Here is a 14,710-nt window from a genome sequence, read left to right on the forward strand (position 1 = left end):
TCATAAGCACCTGATGCCTGACCCACTCACATCTTCCACCTTTGCCCCACATTGTAAAAAGAAGTTTCCCTGCTTACCCTAAGACTCTTACTCTGAGCTTCCTCTTAACCATTCAGCAAGCACATAGAATGCCCTTTTCCTCTGTGCCAGTCCTGTAGGTGATGGACTACAATAGAGCACAAAGCAGACACGGGCCCTTTCCTTCTTATACCTCCCAGTCGACTTGAGACAGACTCAATGAAAACACAAACAGATGTGAAATTACAACTTTCTGTGTCTCACAGGAAGAGTTGAGCAAACAGTGAGTGTGTATCATAGGAAGACTTAACCAACATGGATAATCACCTCTTTCCTGGATTAGGTCATTAACATTCCCTACTTCCACGTGCTCTCTGGTGTCCCCACCCCAGTGCCTCTCATCTTCCCTCTTCTTCCCCCATCAGAGGGAGCAATGGCATTCCGAATTCCACCCAGTGAAAACAGGACTTCAAGGATGTTCCTCAGGAGATTTAAACGTTAACAAGGAAAAGCTGAACTCATCCCTTCAACTTTCTCGTTAGGTGTGGAATTGCTAGAGTTCTGGAGAAAATGCTGGTGCTCAACTGTTCTACCAAATTACTGATCCTGGAAAAAATGTTGAAGAGTTACTTCCCTGAATCACTCAAGGTATTCTACACTTAAGCGCTCTCTTTTATTTCTTTATTTTATTTATTGTGAATAAGGTCAGACTTGTGGCTGTTTTCCCAGTTTTTCTGATGTCAGGGCTTTCCTATTAAACCTATTAAACAGATGGTTTCCCACTCGTCTCCTGCTAGAGACTGATCCCAAGCAGCATAGATATGGCTGTGACAATTATTTTTTTGACAGTCACTCTCGATGACCTCTAGGAAAATTTAGGTAGTGCTGGATTAGATTTTTTCTAGGTAAACTCGAGTTTTAAACTTTTCTTAATGGCAGAAGAGTATAGATTAAGTAGCATTGCTCATAAGAACATAACCTAGGTTCACAATAGAGCTGAGGTCCAGGAATCATAAAATTCTTCTGGCTATTTCAACATCTTTATTTATTTTTTTCAATGGCTTTGTTGGTCATAAAGCCTCTATTGAAGTCTTCTCAAAGCCTGTGAGGGCCCGCTGATAACTCAGAGCTACTGTGGAAAAAGACAATCATCACAGATTACAAATAAATATGAGATTTAAAATATTTTAAGCACTTGGAGAAAAACATGCGAAGTGCAAAGAAATTGTCTTTGACGGCTGCAATTCTCAACCAAGGAGATAGCCCTACAATATGGATTTTCAAATGTAAGTGGCAGGGGGTATAACTCAGTGGTAAGGGCATTTGACTGCAAATGTGATGGCTGCTAATAACCCAGAAGAGATATAATGAATCACAATTTCTAAAGACAGAGACCAGAGAACTGTGTATTGGGCTCACACCCTCGATAGTCCTTATTTACACTAAACTTTAACAGAAGTTATCTAGAGCACTGTACTGGGGTGATTAAACCTAGTCATCTTGCCTTATGGATCATGCTTAAACTATGTGTGGTAGGGAAAATCTGAGTGATAATTTGGGAGCATATGGTTAAAAGAGTACCAAATGGACAGTCCAACTCAAAATGTCCCATTTTTGAATGTGGACACTCTGGAGAATAAATGTTTGACCCACTCTTTTGCCAAAGAGAAATAAAAAGGTTTTGGTGACCTTCACAGGGTCATCTAAGATCACATAATCATCAAGACGAATGATGGGCTCTTACATTATAAATAGTATGTGGGTAGTACTTTGGCATACAAATAATTTCAATTTATTTTATCCTTCCAACAACTTTGTAAGATGACTATTAACCTATTTTAGAAATGAACAAGTTAGCGTCCAAAAAAGACTAAAGCAAGTAAAAAATCAGTTGAATCCTGGTTCCTTTGATTTCATAGCTACTGCTTCTCTTCTAGCAACTTAACTACCAGACACCCAGGTGAGGAATCATAAAATTTTTCTGGCTATTTCAATTTTTTCTTTTTCTGTTTTTTTGTTTGTTTGTTTTGGTTTTGTTATTTTTTTTGATACCTCCCATAGTGCTTGGCATGGGGCTTTGCCCATATAAGCACTCAATAAAATGTTGTTGGTTGGTCACTATCAGTTTATGAAATAGTTACTTATTAACCCTCACCTGTTCAAATCTTATTTTCAAGGACCTCTGAATTCAGATTAGTTGAGTTGCTCAGAATAGTAGGAATCCTTCTATAACATACCTTTTATGCTGTCTCATTTGAACTTTATAAAACCTATTAATTCCTCTGTAATATTAAAAACTGAATAAGCAGGTAATTGCATTATACTTTTACAGATGATATTACAAAATCCCCTCCCTTTATCTAAGTGCTAGAGTTCAGATTTAAATCCAAGCTATCAGATTCCAAACTGCATGGTTGTGATTTTCTGTTGTTTTTCATTGTTGGTTTTTGGTTTTATTATTATTATTTTTTTAATCCTTCTCATAACACCACTTGAAGTAAGAGTTAAAGAAATCAAACACGTAGGCACAAATGATTCCCTTCCTCATATCATCTTCTCTTTAAAAGCTGCTTAGCTTGGCACTCCCAATTTCTCATTTTCTATACACAGAGTCTCTTCACCTTTGAATCTTATTCTTTTTTTTTTTCAGTTATTGGATTGTTATATAACGTCTGGCTTGGGTTCTCTGACCATAATTTCAAAATACCTCTTCAGTTACACTATGTCCTTTAGAGAATCAAAATGATAAAGAAATAATTGTCTTGTTCTTTCACACTTCCTCCATTTTTTTGGAGGCTATGGCTATATATTTTATAATCTGATTTTTTAAAGTTTTTATTTAAATTGCAGTTAGTTAACATATAGTATAATATTAGTTTCAGGTGTACAATTTAGTGATTCGATGCTTCCATACGTGACCCAGTGCTCATTACAACAAGTGAACTCCTTCTTAACCCCCATCACCTATTTCACCCATCCCCCCTCCTACCTCATCTTAGTATTTCAGTGATTAAATATCCCTCTACATTTCCTTCACAAATTCCAGCTGCTCATTCTTCTGGCATCCTTACTTCCCCTAGCTACTTCCCCTCTCCTCTCAACACGCACCCTGTGAATAAATAGGTGTTAAAGAATTTGTTTCATTGTCTTCAACCAATGCCAACTCTTTCAGTTGGTTGCAAAACTCTTATAAACAAGCCATTTTTTTCCTTTCACAATCTGAATATCAGAAAGAATTTTTTTCCTTTTAACTTTCTCAACATTCCAATCATATTTAAGCTCCATTTTTAAATAAAGATGTATGGTTTCTTTGTGGGAAAAAACACTTTAATAAATTTATGACTATGTATATATAACATCAGCATCCCCAAAATTTAATAATTAAACAAAGCAAGCATGACCCTTCCAGGTTAATTTAGTTCTCGGATTTTCACATGTGATCCATGTCACATGTTAGTATTAGCCAGACCAAATTAGGAAAGATACATTCTATAAGAAGATTTGACTGAGGTCCCAGATTGGGAAAGAGAGAAGAGAGTTGAATAATGTTCTAGGTATTGAGGTGTGTGATTTGAATCATGATGTGATAAAAGAGGTAAAAATGTGGGTTCTAATGCCCCTATAATTTAAATTGGTCTTCACTGAAGAATAACACATACTAGAAGGTGCACATAACATAATTATGCTGCTCAATGAATTTTCATAGAGCAAATACTTATATAAGTTGCATTCCAATCAAGAAAGAACTTTACTTCAGACACAATTTCTCCCCCCAGTGCTCTTTTCCAAACATTCTCTTTCCTAGCTCTCCATAAGTAACCAGAATCCTGACTTCTAAAGCCATAATGTGGTTTTGTCATTTCTGAATATAATGTAAATTGAATCACATAGTATGTCTTTTCGTATCTACCTTCTTTCGTTCACCATTGAGTTTCTGTTTTGTAATTTATAGTATGAATATGCCACAATTTATTCATTTTTTCCCACTGCTGTTGGACACTTTGATTGTTTTCAGTTTCTATCTATGATGAAAGTGCTGCTAAGAACACTAGCCTGTAACTCACTCTCCTTGTTACCACCACAACTTCTTCTCTATAAGCACCCCTGGCATATGAAGGTTGTTTTATAGGGACGGCATCTTTGATTCTAAGTGGAGAAAAGAAATATGCAAGGGCACAGGTCAGAATTCTAATACTCAGTATTGTTTAGTCAACAACTAGTTGATCCACTATGTCAGACTCCATGTACATAGCAATGAATAAGACATAGTTATGACCCTCAGGGAATGCTTAGAGAGCCTTCCTCTATCAAATCTGAAAGGAAGGGGGCTTTTTGGGGGGAGGGGAGTTACCCTCAATGATGCTTAATTGTAACTCAGGGTTGAAGGAGTAGTTGCATTAAGCAGGTTATTTTTGGAGAGTATAATAAGCTTCAAAAGCAGCTGAACATCAAAATTATCTGTGGAATTGTAAAAGATATTACGAGCCCTAAATCCATACATCAGATTCTGATTCCTTCTGTAAGTATTTATTATTGACCCATGTGCCATCTAGTCAGCCTGTTGTTTTGGTATCTCTCATAGTTGTACAGAAAAACCTAAGTTTAGGGAGAGATTTCATAGGTTTTCCTAGTTTTTTTGTTTTTGTTTTTGTTTTTGTATTTTTTACCAGTTTTCATGTACAATAATGAAATAACAAGAGAAAAGTTTGTACATGTGCATGTTGTATATATGTGCATATAAAAAAATTTCCCTTCTCATGGCCACAACTATATAATACAAGAAGTGAAAACAGTAATATGCAACTGAAAGAGTTAGTAATGTGACTGGCTTGTCTCTCTGGGTTCTCTGGCTCAGGTTTATGGAGCAGTGATGAACATGAATCGTGGGAATCCCTTTCAGAAGGAGGTGGTGGTGGATTCGTGGCCAGACTTCAAAGCTGTTATCACCCGGCGACAGAAAGAGGTACAGATTGGAAAGGACAGAGAAACAAAACAAAACTAAACAAAATACCCCCTGAAAACCCAAGAGTTGGCATCAACTGCAAAGAAAAGATTGGGTAAAGGGGATATTATAACCATTACAGTCTTTATATATTAGCTTAATAAGGTACATATTTCACCATTAATTTTTTTTAATGATTTTATTTATTTGAGAGAGAGCACAAGGAGGGAGGGCCAGGGGGAGAAGCAGACTCTGCGCTGAGCAGGGAGCCCAACATAGATCAGGATCCCAGGACCCTGATATCATGAGCTGAACCTAAGGCAGAGGTTTAACCGCTGAGCCACCCAGGTGCCCCTCACTATTAGCCTCTGATTTGACTGGCTTTGGAGTTGCAGACATGGAAAACGGCTAGCTTAAATGTGTTCAAAAAAGTGTTCCTTTAGTGTTTCACAATCTCTAGAACCATGAAGCATACGTACTTGTGCATATTTGTTTTTCCTCTGGTTTGATGTTTTCCTGTGACCAACAACTTTGGTAATGTGGTAAATGCATAGGGAGACTGAAAAAGATGACATCTGCCCCATTTTGCAAGGACAAAGAGCTCACGTGATCAAATATGTTGCCCTGACCACATTAGGAAAATTCTGATAGTTCTATTTAATTCTTGTTGGTAGCTCCATTAAGTTATACCCTTTCCATTTTTTTTTTTAAGATTTTATTTACATATTTGACAGAGAGAGACACAGCGAGAGAGGGAAACAAGCAGGCCGGGGGTGGGGTGTGGAAGAGGGAGAAAGCAGGCTTCCCGATGACAAGGAAGCCCAATGTGGGCTTGATCCCAGGACTCTGGGATCATGACCTGAGCCAAAGGCAGATGCTTAATGACTGGGCCACCCAGGTGCCCCCTTTCCATTTTTATAAATAAATAAAATCCTAGAAAAAGATGGAATAAGGATCTTAAAACTTTCCAAATACCGGAAGAATAATCAAGCAAAACTTCCAAAATATCTGTTCCTTCCCTCACCAGAGTGTATTAGCCACATTCCTATCTAGCCGTGGTTTACAGGTGACTGATTTTGGCAGTGGGAATGATCTAAGCATAAGCTGTCAATGTATTTAATTTATCTAGGATTTGAGTTACCTAGAGGACATATTAATATTTTTACAATTATTCTTCTGTCCCAGGCTGAGACAGATAACCTGGACCATTATTCTAATGCCTACGCTGTGTTCTACAAGGATGTCAGGGCTTACCAACACCTGTTGGAAGAACACGATGTTATCAACTGGGATCAAGTTTTTCAAATACAAGGTGAGATCAAGCACAGACACTAAGCAGTCTTCTTTTTCACATTTTTGTCATATACATCAAATAGATTATGATATCTGTTTCACATATATGATAATATATATACTTAAGTGCACAAATTCATAGATATACATTTTATATAGTTACAATTTTTATACTACAGTTTCCTAAGAACACTTGTTTTACTCCTAAAGAGGCGTGGCCATTGGGGTAAGTAGGCACCATTTAAATTGGGCTGCTTTCAAGTGACATTTTCCCCCCACTGTTACTGTAATTTCACAGCATATTTTTCTTTATTCCTTTAATCATTTCCTGTTCCAATCTTTTAAAGTGACTCTAACTTCAATATAAGCCAATAGGTAAGTCTTTCCTTCTTTCTGAAGCTGCTGATTCTGGAAAGAGATAATTAACCGATCTACGTCGGATATCCTGGCATGATTTAGTAAGATAAGTGTATATCTGAGATCCAAGGAGATAATTGCATGGTTATCAATGCTAATGGAAGAGCTTTGGCCAAGACCAATAACCTACATTAACAGTTTCTAATACTGTGCATGGACAATTTCAGCTTCAGTGGCTTACTTTTCCAACTTCTCGTGATGACTGGGGAGATGATACAGTCAATGAAGTTCTTGTTTTTAACTGTTGCATTGAAAGTGAGTTCCTTCATCATTGCCAGGAAGGCAGGGTCCCCCAGGTCAGAAATACAAAGTCTGGTCATTTTTTCCAGCAGCAAATAGCTGAAGCCCTCTCACAAGGAAAAAGCTCCTGTCTACTTTCAAATGATGACTAAGGCATATTCATGACCTAAAAACTTGGGGTGTTTTATAACATCTCTTTGGAAATGCTCACAAAGGTGTTATAGTGGAAGTTCTGGACTGTCTCTGAATTTTACAGATTTACCCCAGTTACGCTGGTGAGACGTGAGACAGGGTTCTACCACTCACTTAGCCAAGCTAGCAAAATTTTCTTGCCGTTATTACTCGAGTGTGGAAATAAGTAGATCTCTTCCTTGGTATGGAAAATCACAGCAATGATTGGACAGTCTGTGGTACCAGAGGACCCACTCTCCTCAAAGCACCTGATGCCACCATTAGGATGAGAACATCCTTGTAATTGCCAGTGCTTTTTTTTCCCCTAGCAGGTGGAGCTGTTAGTCATGAGTCGGTCTTAGTCATTTACATCGACACTTCATCCTCCCTGAAGTTAGGTGGGGAAAGATGCGAGTTAATAGCACCTAAAATAGTGGTAAAGCCCCTCATTTAGCATGTAATCAGCGTAGGCATTATCTTTGGCTTCTGATGTGGCCTCTCACCTATAGGCTTTGCTGGTAAGAACTATAATTTCCTTGGAATACAGAATAGCTTTTAAGAAGTCATCGGTATCTTTATTCATTTTAACCAAAGCACCTGAGGGCTCTTCCCATAACATCCCCAAATCATGAATGACTCGAAAAGCCAACTACTACCATAGAAAGGGCTGGTCTTTCATCTTGTGCCACAGAATTACTGGTGGGGCTGCCTGGAAAGCCTACAAAAATTAGGCATCAGAGGGATGCCTGGGTGGCTCAGTCAGTTAAGCCGCTGCCTTCGACTCAGGTCATGATCAAGTCCCACATGAGGTTCCCTGCTCAATGGGAAGTCTGCTTCTCCCTCTCCCTCTGTTACTTCCCCTGCTTATGTTCTCTCTCTGTTAAATAAATAAAATCTTTTGAAAATTTAGACAATGGAGCTACTTCAAAGCTGGGTGTTCAGAGCAATGGTACGTTCTACATGGTAATGTCTTTGTCATTTTTAATCTAAGAGCTGACCATAAACAAGGTTAAATCGAGATTCACCTACAGGAAGAGCTAAACTCTTTGTGTTGGCCATGAGAGGACTTTTAGGTTAGTGCCAGGGAATGAAAAAGTATACAGCCATCCAGATGGGCCAGGCTCTTTTGTTCACTACTGGTCGCATGGATGTGAGAGAGCATTTTGATGTGAGCACTAACCTAAAAGTTCCAGAATCTGGCTTGCTGGTACTGTGGTCCCATGAACTGTGGTCCAATAAATGGTCTGAGTTCTGTCTTATCCAATTAGCAACGCCTCCCTTTCTAAGGAGGTGAGGTGAACAAAGGTAGGACAATTTTAGTGAAGATTCGTGATGTGAGCAAGGAGAAAATCATTCGTTAAAATGATAATCGGTGTCAGGAACAGAAGGACGTGGTTTAAAATCCACGGAGAGATCATCCACAAAATCAAAACTACAGAGATTCTACCCAGCAAACTGGATTATTTAACAGATAAATGGAAAGAATATTTAAAGGATATGAAGGAGGGATAGGCATGTAAAGAAAAGCTGCAGATTAAAAGATCCACCAGACAAAAAGTGAACAAAATCTAACTTTGGTGTTTAAGGCTCACCCTTGCATCATAAAACTTAAAACAGGGATGTGATTGTCATTAAAAATGATAATAGTGGCTATTTTTAGTGGAGAGTGAGAGAATTGTGTTTAGGAGAATGGTAAATAGAAGATGGTTAGTGAATTTCTATTTTATGGCTTTAGTAGTAGATAAAATATGTAATAATGAAGTTACACATTTGTGTTTTTTTAAAGATTGTATTTATTTATTTGACACACAGAGAGAGCGCACAAGTAGGCAGAGCAGCAGAGGGAGAGGGAGAAGCAGGCTCCCCTAGGAGCCTTTCCTCCCAATAGGCAGAAAGCCCGATGCAGGGCTTGATCCCAAGACCCTGACATCTTGACTTGAGCTGAAGGTAGATGCGTAACTGAATGAGCCACCCAGTTGCCCCAGTGATGCATTTTTTTTATGCAGATTTTTCTATTACATCTTATGATCTTAAAAGTTTTTCAAGGGGCACCTGGGTGGCTTATTAGTTAAGCGTTTGCCTTCAGCTCAGGTCATGATCTCTAAGTCCTGGGATTAAACCCCACATCAGACTCCCTGCTCAGCGGGGAGTCTGCTTCTCCCTCTCCATCTGCCCCTCTGCATGCTTGTGCTCTCCCTCTCTGTCTCTTTCTCTCTCTCTCAAATAAATAAAATCTTTTTAAAAAGTTTTTTAAAAGAAATATTAGTCTGACTTTTAGAAAGAAGTACTTCAATCTAAGAAAAATAAATTTTGTTTCAACTACCGTCCATACCTTTCATTAGCTTGAACTATTTTTTTTTTTCAGAGTCTCTTGAATTACTTCGATATAATTCAGGTTTATAATGTGGGATTCTAGCCACAACTTCTGTAATTTCTAATAGTGTTAACTTGAAGAAACTACTTGGTTTTTCTTAGACTTAACTCCCTAAGAAAGTAGCCAATGTTCAGATTTCAGACTCTATTCAACATGATCTCCTATTCGTGTATTCATGTATTCTTCCATAGGAAATGACTTACTGGAAGGAGGAAACAAGCTTTTAGACATGGATGGAAGTGGGAAAGTCAATTTCCAGAGGATTCAATTAATCAGGAAACCCTAGAAAGTATAGAGCTGATAGGATTTTGGAGAAGCAGAGCAAGTCAGTTCTAAGTAAACAGAAGCTAACATGCCATGTGACGAGCTCTATCAGAGACTGTACCATTCTTGGGTCTCATGCTGGTGCAGTGCCCCGCACAGTGTTTTACATACGAGTACTGAATGAAGATTTATAGATAACATCGTATACCTGTGATAAATGAGTAGGATCCAAGTGAGTCAAGTTTAGGATAAATCTCCCAACACTAAATTTATACCTTGATATTTCTGCAATGGGCATGTAGGCAAGAGGCTAGAAGACTCTTTAAGTCAGAATGCCATGCCAACTAAATGTGAGTTCTCTTATGCTTCTAGCTGAATGGTAGATTGTAGACTTTGAGAGCTGTACAATTTCTCTTACCTTAAGGAGTTTAGGAGTCGTCTAAGAAGTCAGAAGTCAGGCAAGTCCCCCCAAGCAATTCCATATTCTTAACGGATATTCCCATCAGAAGTGTTCATGGAAGATCATGATTGTGAGAAACAACACGATGGGGATCTGGAAATCCCATACAATGTTTGAGAATCAGGCCAGGAGTAGCTGCAATAATTCATATAGCTCTTCAGGGGTTAGGTTGATACAAGGTGGCAAACTGGCCACGTAGTACAAAATACTGCAACAAATTTCCTTCCTGTGTTTTCAGATAAAATACCGTTTTTCATTATGTCTTTCCATATACAGGGCTGCAGAGTGAGTTACATGATGTTTCCAAAGCTGTTGCCAACTCAAAGCAGTTAGGTGTAAAGTTAACTTCCTTCAAGGCTGTTCAATTTTTCCCTCATCCACTTCTGCCGGACACCAGTTCTCTGTACGTAGACCAAGTTTCTGCATGTGGGGCGGGACTTCCTGCACAGAAGTACAAAGAGGAGTACCTGAAACGCTGACTGTTATTAAGGGATATTTGGGTACCATGGAGTAAGGCCACAGAATCTAGATATGTCTGTGTGTCATGAGTCCGTGGGTCTGTGTGTGTGTATTTATTTTTCTGCTGTGCTTGACTGCTCCTAATTTCTTGCAAAATCAAATCTGTGTCTTTGTGCATAGTGATAAATGAACTCGAAAATCCTATATTTTCACAGGAAAATCATTCCTTGGTATGCTCCTTCTCCAAATAATTCAAAATAACCTCTCTTTGAGCCAAAAAGTGTTTTTTGCATGTTTTAGGGAAGTGGGTAAATGACTGATTTTATAGAGAGCTCTTATTTGCGGGGCACTGAATATTTTAAATACATTACCTCTTGAATCTTTTCCACAACCCTACAAAGTACTGTATAATTACCTTTTTGAACAAAGTTGAAGTAACACATAGGAGAAAATTGTAGAGCTAAGAAATAATTCCTAATTCTGACTCAAGAATCCAATCTTCAGAAGACTTGCTAGTGTAACCTGCATTCTTCTTAACGGGAGAGCCCCTGCTCTGACATTTGCTGTACCTCCCTTTCTGCTTAATCTTTCTGAGCCTTGATCAATTTCTTTTTTTTGGAGGGGGGGAGTAACTTATAATATCTTCCTTACACATATTTTGTAAACAAATGAAACATGATATTTGAAAAGTACCTACCTCAATGAATGTTAATTTTATTCTAGGGAATATGTTGAAGGACTTTTTGAGCAAAACAAAACTAAAGCTAAAGAAGAATAGGTACTATAAGTCACATAAAGCAATTGGACTTTATTTTTATTTTATTTTATTTTTTTCATTTATTACAATTTTCAAGGACATACAAAGGCCGAGTGAAAGACTAGAATAAGGAAAATCTCATCCATATATGGCTAATCTTGTTTCATCCATACCCCATCTACTAACTACTTTGAAGGAAATATCCCAGACATTATGCTATTATTCTTAAATATCTTAACATATATTTCTAAAAGATAAAGATTCTTAAAAAAAAAAAAAACCCACTATACTAATATCACTCCTGTACAGAGGTTTCCAGGACCACCCACAAGCTCATTGATTGGCTAGAAGATCCCACAGAACTCAGCAGAGACAGGCTACAAAGCAAAATCAGCAGAGGAAAAAGGTGCATTGGCAAAATCCAGAGAAAACCAGGCACAAACTTCCCAGAACCTTCCCCAATGGAGTCACATAGGACACGCTTAATTTCCCTAGCAGTAACTTGTGACAACACATATAGGATTTTTTTTATTGGAGGCATACTTTGCCTAGCACATAACAATTTTCTAGACACCCAGAGGGAGAGCAGGTGTTCTGCATAAATCACACTGATTGCACAAACAGGTAGGCACAGTAAGTGCCAACTCCTGTCAGTTCTGGGAACAGCAGGACCCCTGCAGAAATCCAAACTGCCAGCTGCCATCCAAGGGCCAAGCTGGCAAGCAGGCTTCCCTAAAGGTAGAGGCCTCAAACCTGCTGCATCAACTCTGTGCTGTTTTAAAATTTGGTTAATAGTATTTCCTTGAACCAGTTAGTAATTACATTTCCCAAATTAATATAATATTTTAGCAGTTTATTTTGAATAAGCACCTAAATAAAGTTCATACATTGCAATTGGTTAATATGTCTCTTACATACAGGTTCCCCTTTCATATTTTTTATTTCTTCCATTACTTTTTGTTGAAGAAACCAGGCTATGTGTTTCCCCATCTTTTACTGTCACATCCCTGAGATGCTATTTAAAATTCTTCTCTATCCCGTCAGGTCTTATAAAATCAGATCTTGCTTTAAATTGCTCCCTTCTGCATAGGAAGATACTGTCTTTTACACCTAAGTCCATACCCAAATTTGTATACCCGTTATTTTGAATAACCTGCCCTTTAGATATAAGGTCATAGTCACTAACTACTCCTGAAACATTTGCCTTAGCAATGATTTTATTTACAGTGACATTTCTTTCTTTTCTTTCTTTCTTTCTTTCTTTCTTCCTATTTCTTTCTTTTTTTCTTTCTTTCTTTAAGATTTTATTTATTTACTTGACAAAGAGAGAGATCACAGGTAGGCAGAGAGGGGAAAGCAGGCTCCCCACTGAGCAGAGAATCTGATGCCAGGCTGGATCCCAGGACCATGAGATCATGACCTGAGCTGAAGGCAGAAGCTTAACACACTGAGCCATCCAGTTGCCCCTACAGTGACATTTCTGCGTGAGGCTTCTTTGCCTCAGTATTTTTAGCCTTTGTTCATTTTCAAAAATAAGAAATTCTATCAAGACCATGATTGCTTGTATTTTTTTTTTTAACCCTCCTTAGTGGTTAGATTATTGTCCCAGTGCCAGAGCCCACAGTATGCCTAGAATGTCAGCTAATTGTGGAACCACTAATAAAGAGAAAACACAAAATATACTTTATAAAGATCGTAGCAAGAATGACATTAGCTGTTATGGGGGATGGTCTTATGATACTGATAATTTCAAGAATGAAAGCAAATTCTGAAGCAAAACCAGCACCATAGGCTTGCAACTAAGTAAACTATCTCAGTTCTTAGAAATTTGAACAATTCCTATCCTTGCCTTTATCTCAATACCATGAGCTTTTAGACCTTTTTCCAGACCTTTTAAGGGAAGATCTAGAAGGACTGGCATTTCTTTTATTTAAAAAAATTTTTAAAATATTTTATTTATTTATTTGATAGAGAAAGATCACAAGTAGGCAAAGAGGCAGGCAGAGAGAGAGGAAGAAGCAGGCTCCCTTCTGAGCAGAGAGCCCGATGCAGGACTCGATCCCAGGATTTTGAGATCATGACCTGAGCCGAAGGCAGAGGCTTTAACCCACTGAGCCAACCAAGCACCCAGTACTGGCATTTCTTGAGCATCTATACATGCTTAGAATGTTAAGCAATATATACTTTTTTTCCAGGCCATGGATGCATAAAGATACAGTTCTAGCCTAATACTTTTTTTTTTTTTTAACCAAGGAAAATATTAGGGGCCCAAGAATGTGGACTTGTTAATGGCTTCAGAGAGGGTGTCAACAAGTTTGAGAACTGTTTTACAGAAAAATGAAATACTTGCCCTAATCTATATGAAGGTGAAAAGAAATGGGCATAAAATGAGAAGGAAAGACTTTAATTTCTTATAATGAGGATTTTCTCCCATCAGAAATGTAACCCTGAAAGATGTTCATAAGTGGGAAGAGATGGATAGATTCCAATTCATTGAAAATATTTTGGTATTGGCTAAATACACCTCTGGAATTGTTTCTTAGTTTGAATCAGTACAAGAAGAAAAGTAGCTGGTTGTAGTCCTAGGACCCCGCGTTCACATTTCTTCTCGTGTTGTTTCCTTCTAGAAAGGGCTCTGCCCCACGACTAACTTACCTGAATGTTGCTGATGCTGATCTACTCAACCGGACTTGGTCTAGGGGCGGCAATGAACAGTGTCTCCGGTATATCACGAAACTCATCTCTTGCTTCCCCAGTGTATGTGTCCGGGATGACAAGGGAAAGCCGGTCTCTTGGTCTCTTACAGACCAGTTTTCCACCGTGTGCCATGGCTATACCCTGCCAGAGCATCGCAGGAAAGGTTACAGCCAGCTGGTGTTCCTCACACTGGCCAGGAAGTTGCAAAGCCTGGGATTCCCCTGTCAGGGCAACGTCCTAGATGACAACACAGCATCCATAAGCCTCCTGAAGAATCTCTGCATTGAGTTCTTGCCCTGTAACTATCATAGGCTTATTCTCACCCCTGCAGCTTTCTCTGGCTAAGTTTACCTCTAGCCCATTGGAACGCCAGGAATTTTCTTCTTTTCCCTAAACATACATACATTCTGTATCTGGCAATGAAGGGAATGTTCCAACTGGAACCAGAAGAATTAAAAAGGGCCCAGAGAAGACACGCAGCATTAGCCTGAGAAGCCTGCCTTCTCACTGCATCAGGGTTCTACAGGAAATAACCAGGGGTCAGAGAAAAGAACGGCTGAGAGGGGGATGATTATCTTCCTTTGGGATACACCGCAGGAAAAAGGTTCTAAAGCCAGC

General features: G+C 38.6%; 1 protein-coding gene across 1 annotated transcript; it reads left to right on the top strand.

The window, feature by feature from the left end:
* Nucleotides 1-588: 588 nt before the first annotated feature.
* LOC131833197 (glycine N-acyltransferase-like protein 3) lies at nt 589-14,437 on the top strand. Its single transcript, XM_059176368.1, has 5 exons — nt 589-666; nt 4,874-4,981; nt 6,146-6,272; nt 10,456-10,582; nt 14,023-14,437. The coding sequence occupies exons 1-5, from the start codon at nt 589-591 to the stop codon at nt 14,435-14,437; spliced, it is 855 nt and encodes a 284-aa protein (XP_059032351.1).
* The last annotated feature ends 273 nt before the right edge of the window (nt 14,438-14,710 follow it).

The sequence above is a fragment of the Mustela lutreola genome, chromosome 6, assembly GCF_030435805.1.
Source record: "Mustela lutreola isolate mMusLut2 chromosome 6, mMusLut2.pri, whole genome shotgun sequence".
NCBI lineage: Eukaryota > Metazoa > Chordata > Mammalia > Carnivora > Mustelidae > Mustela > Mustela lutreola.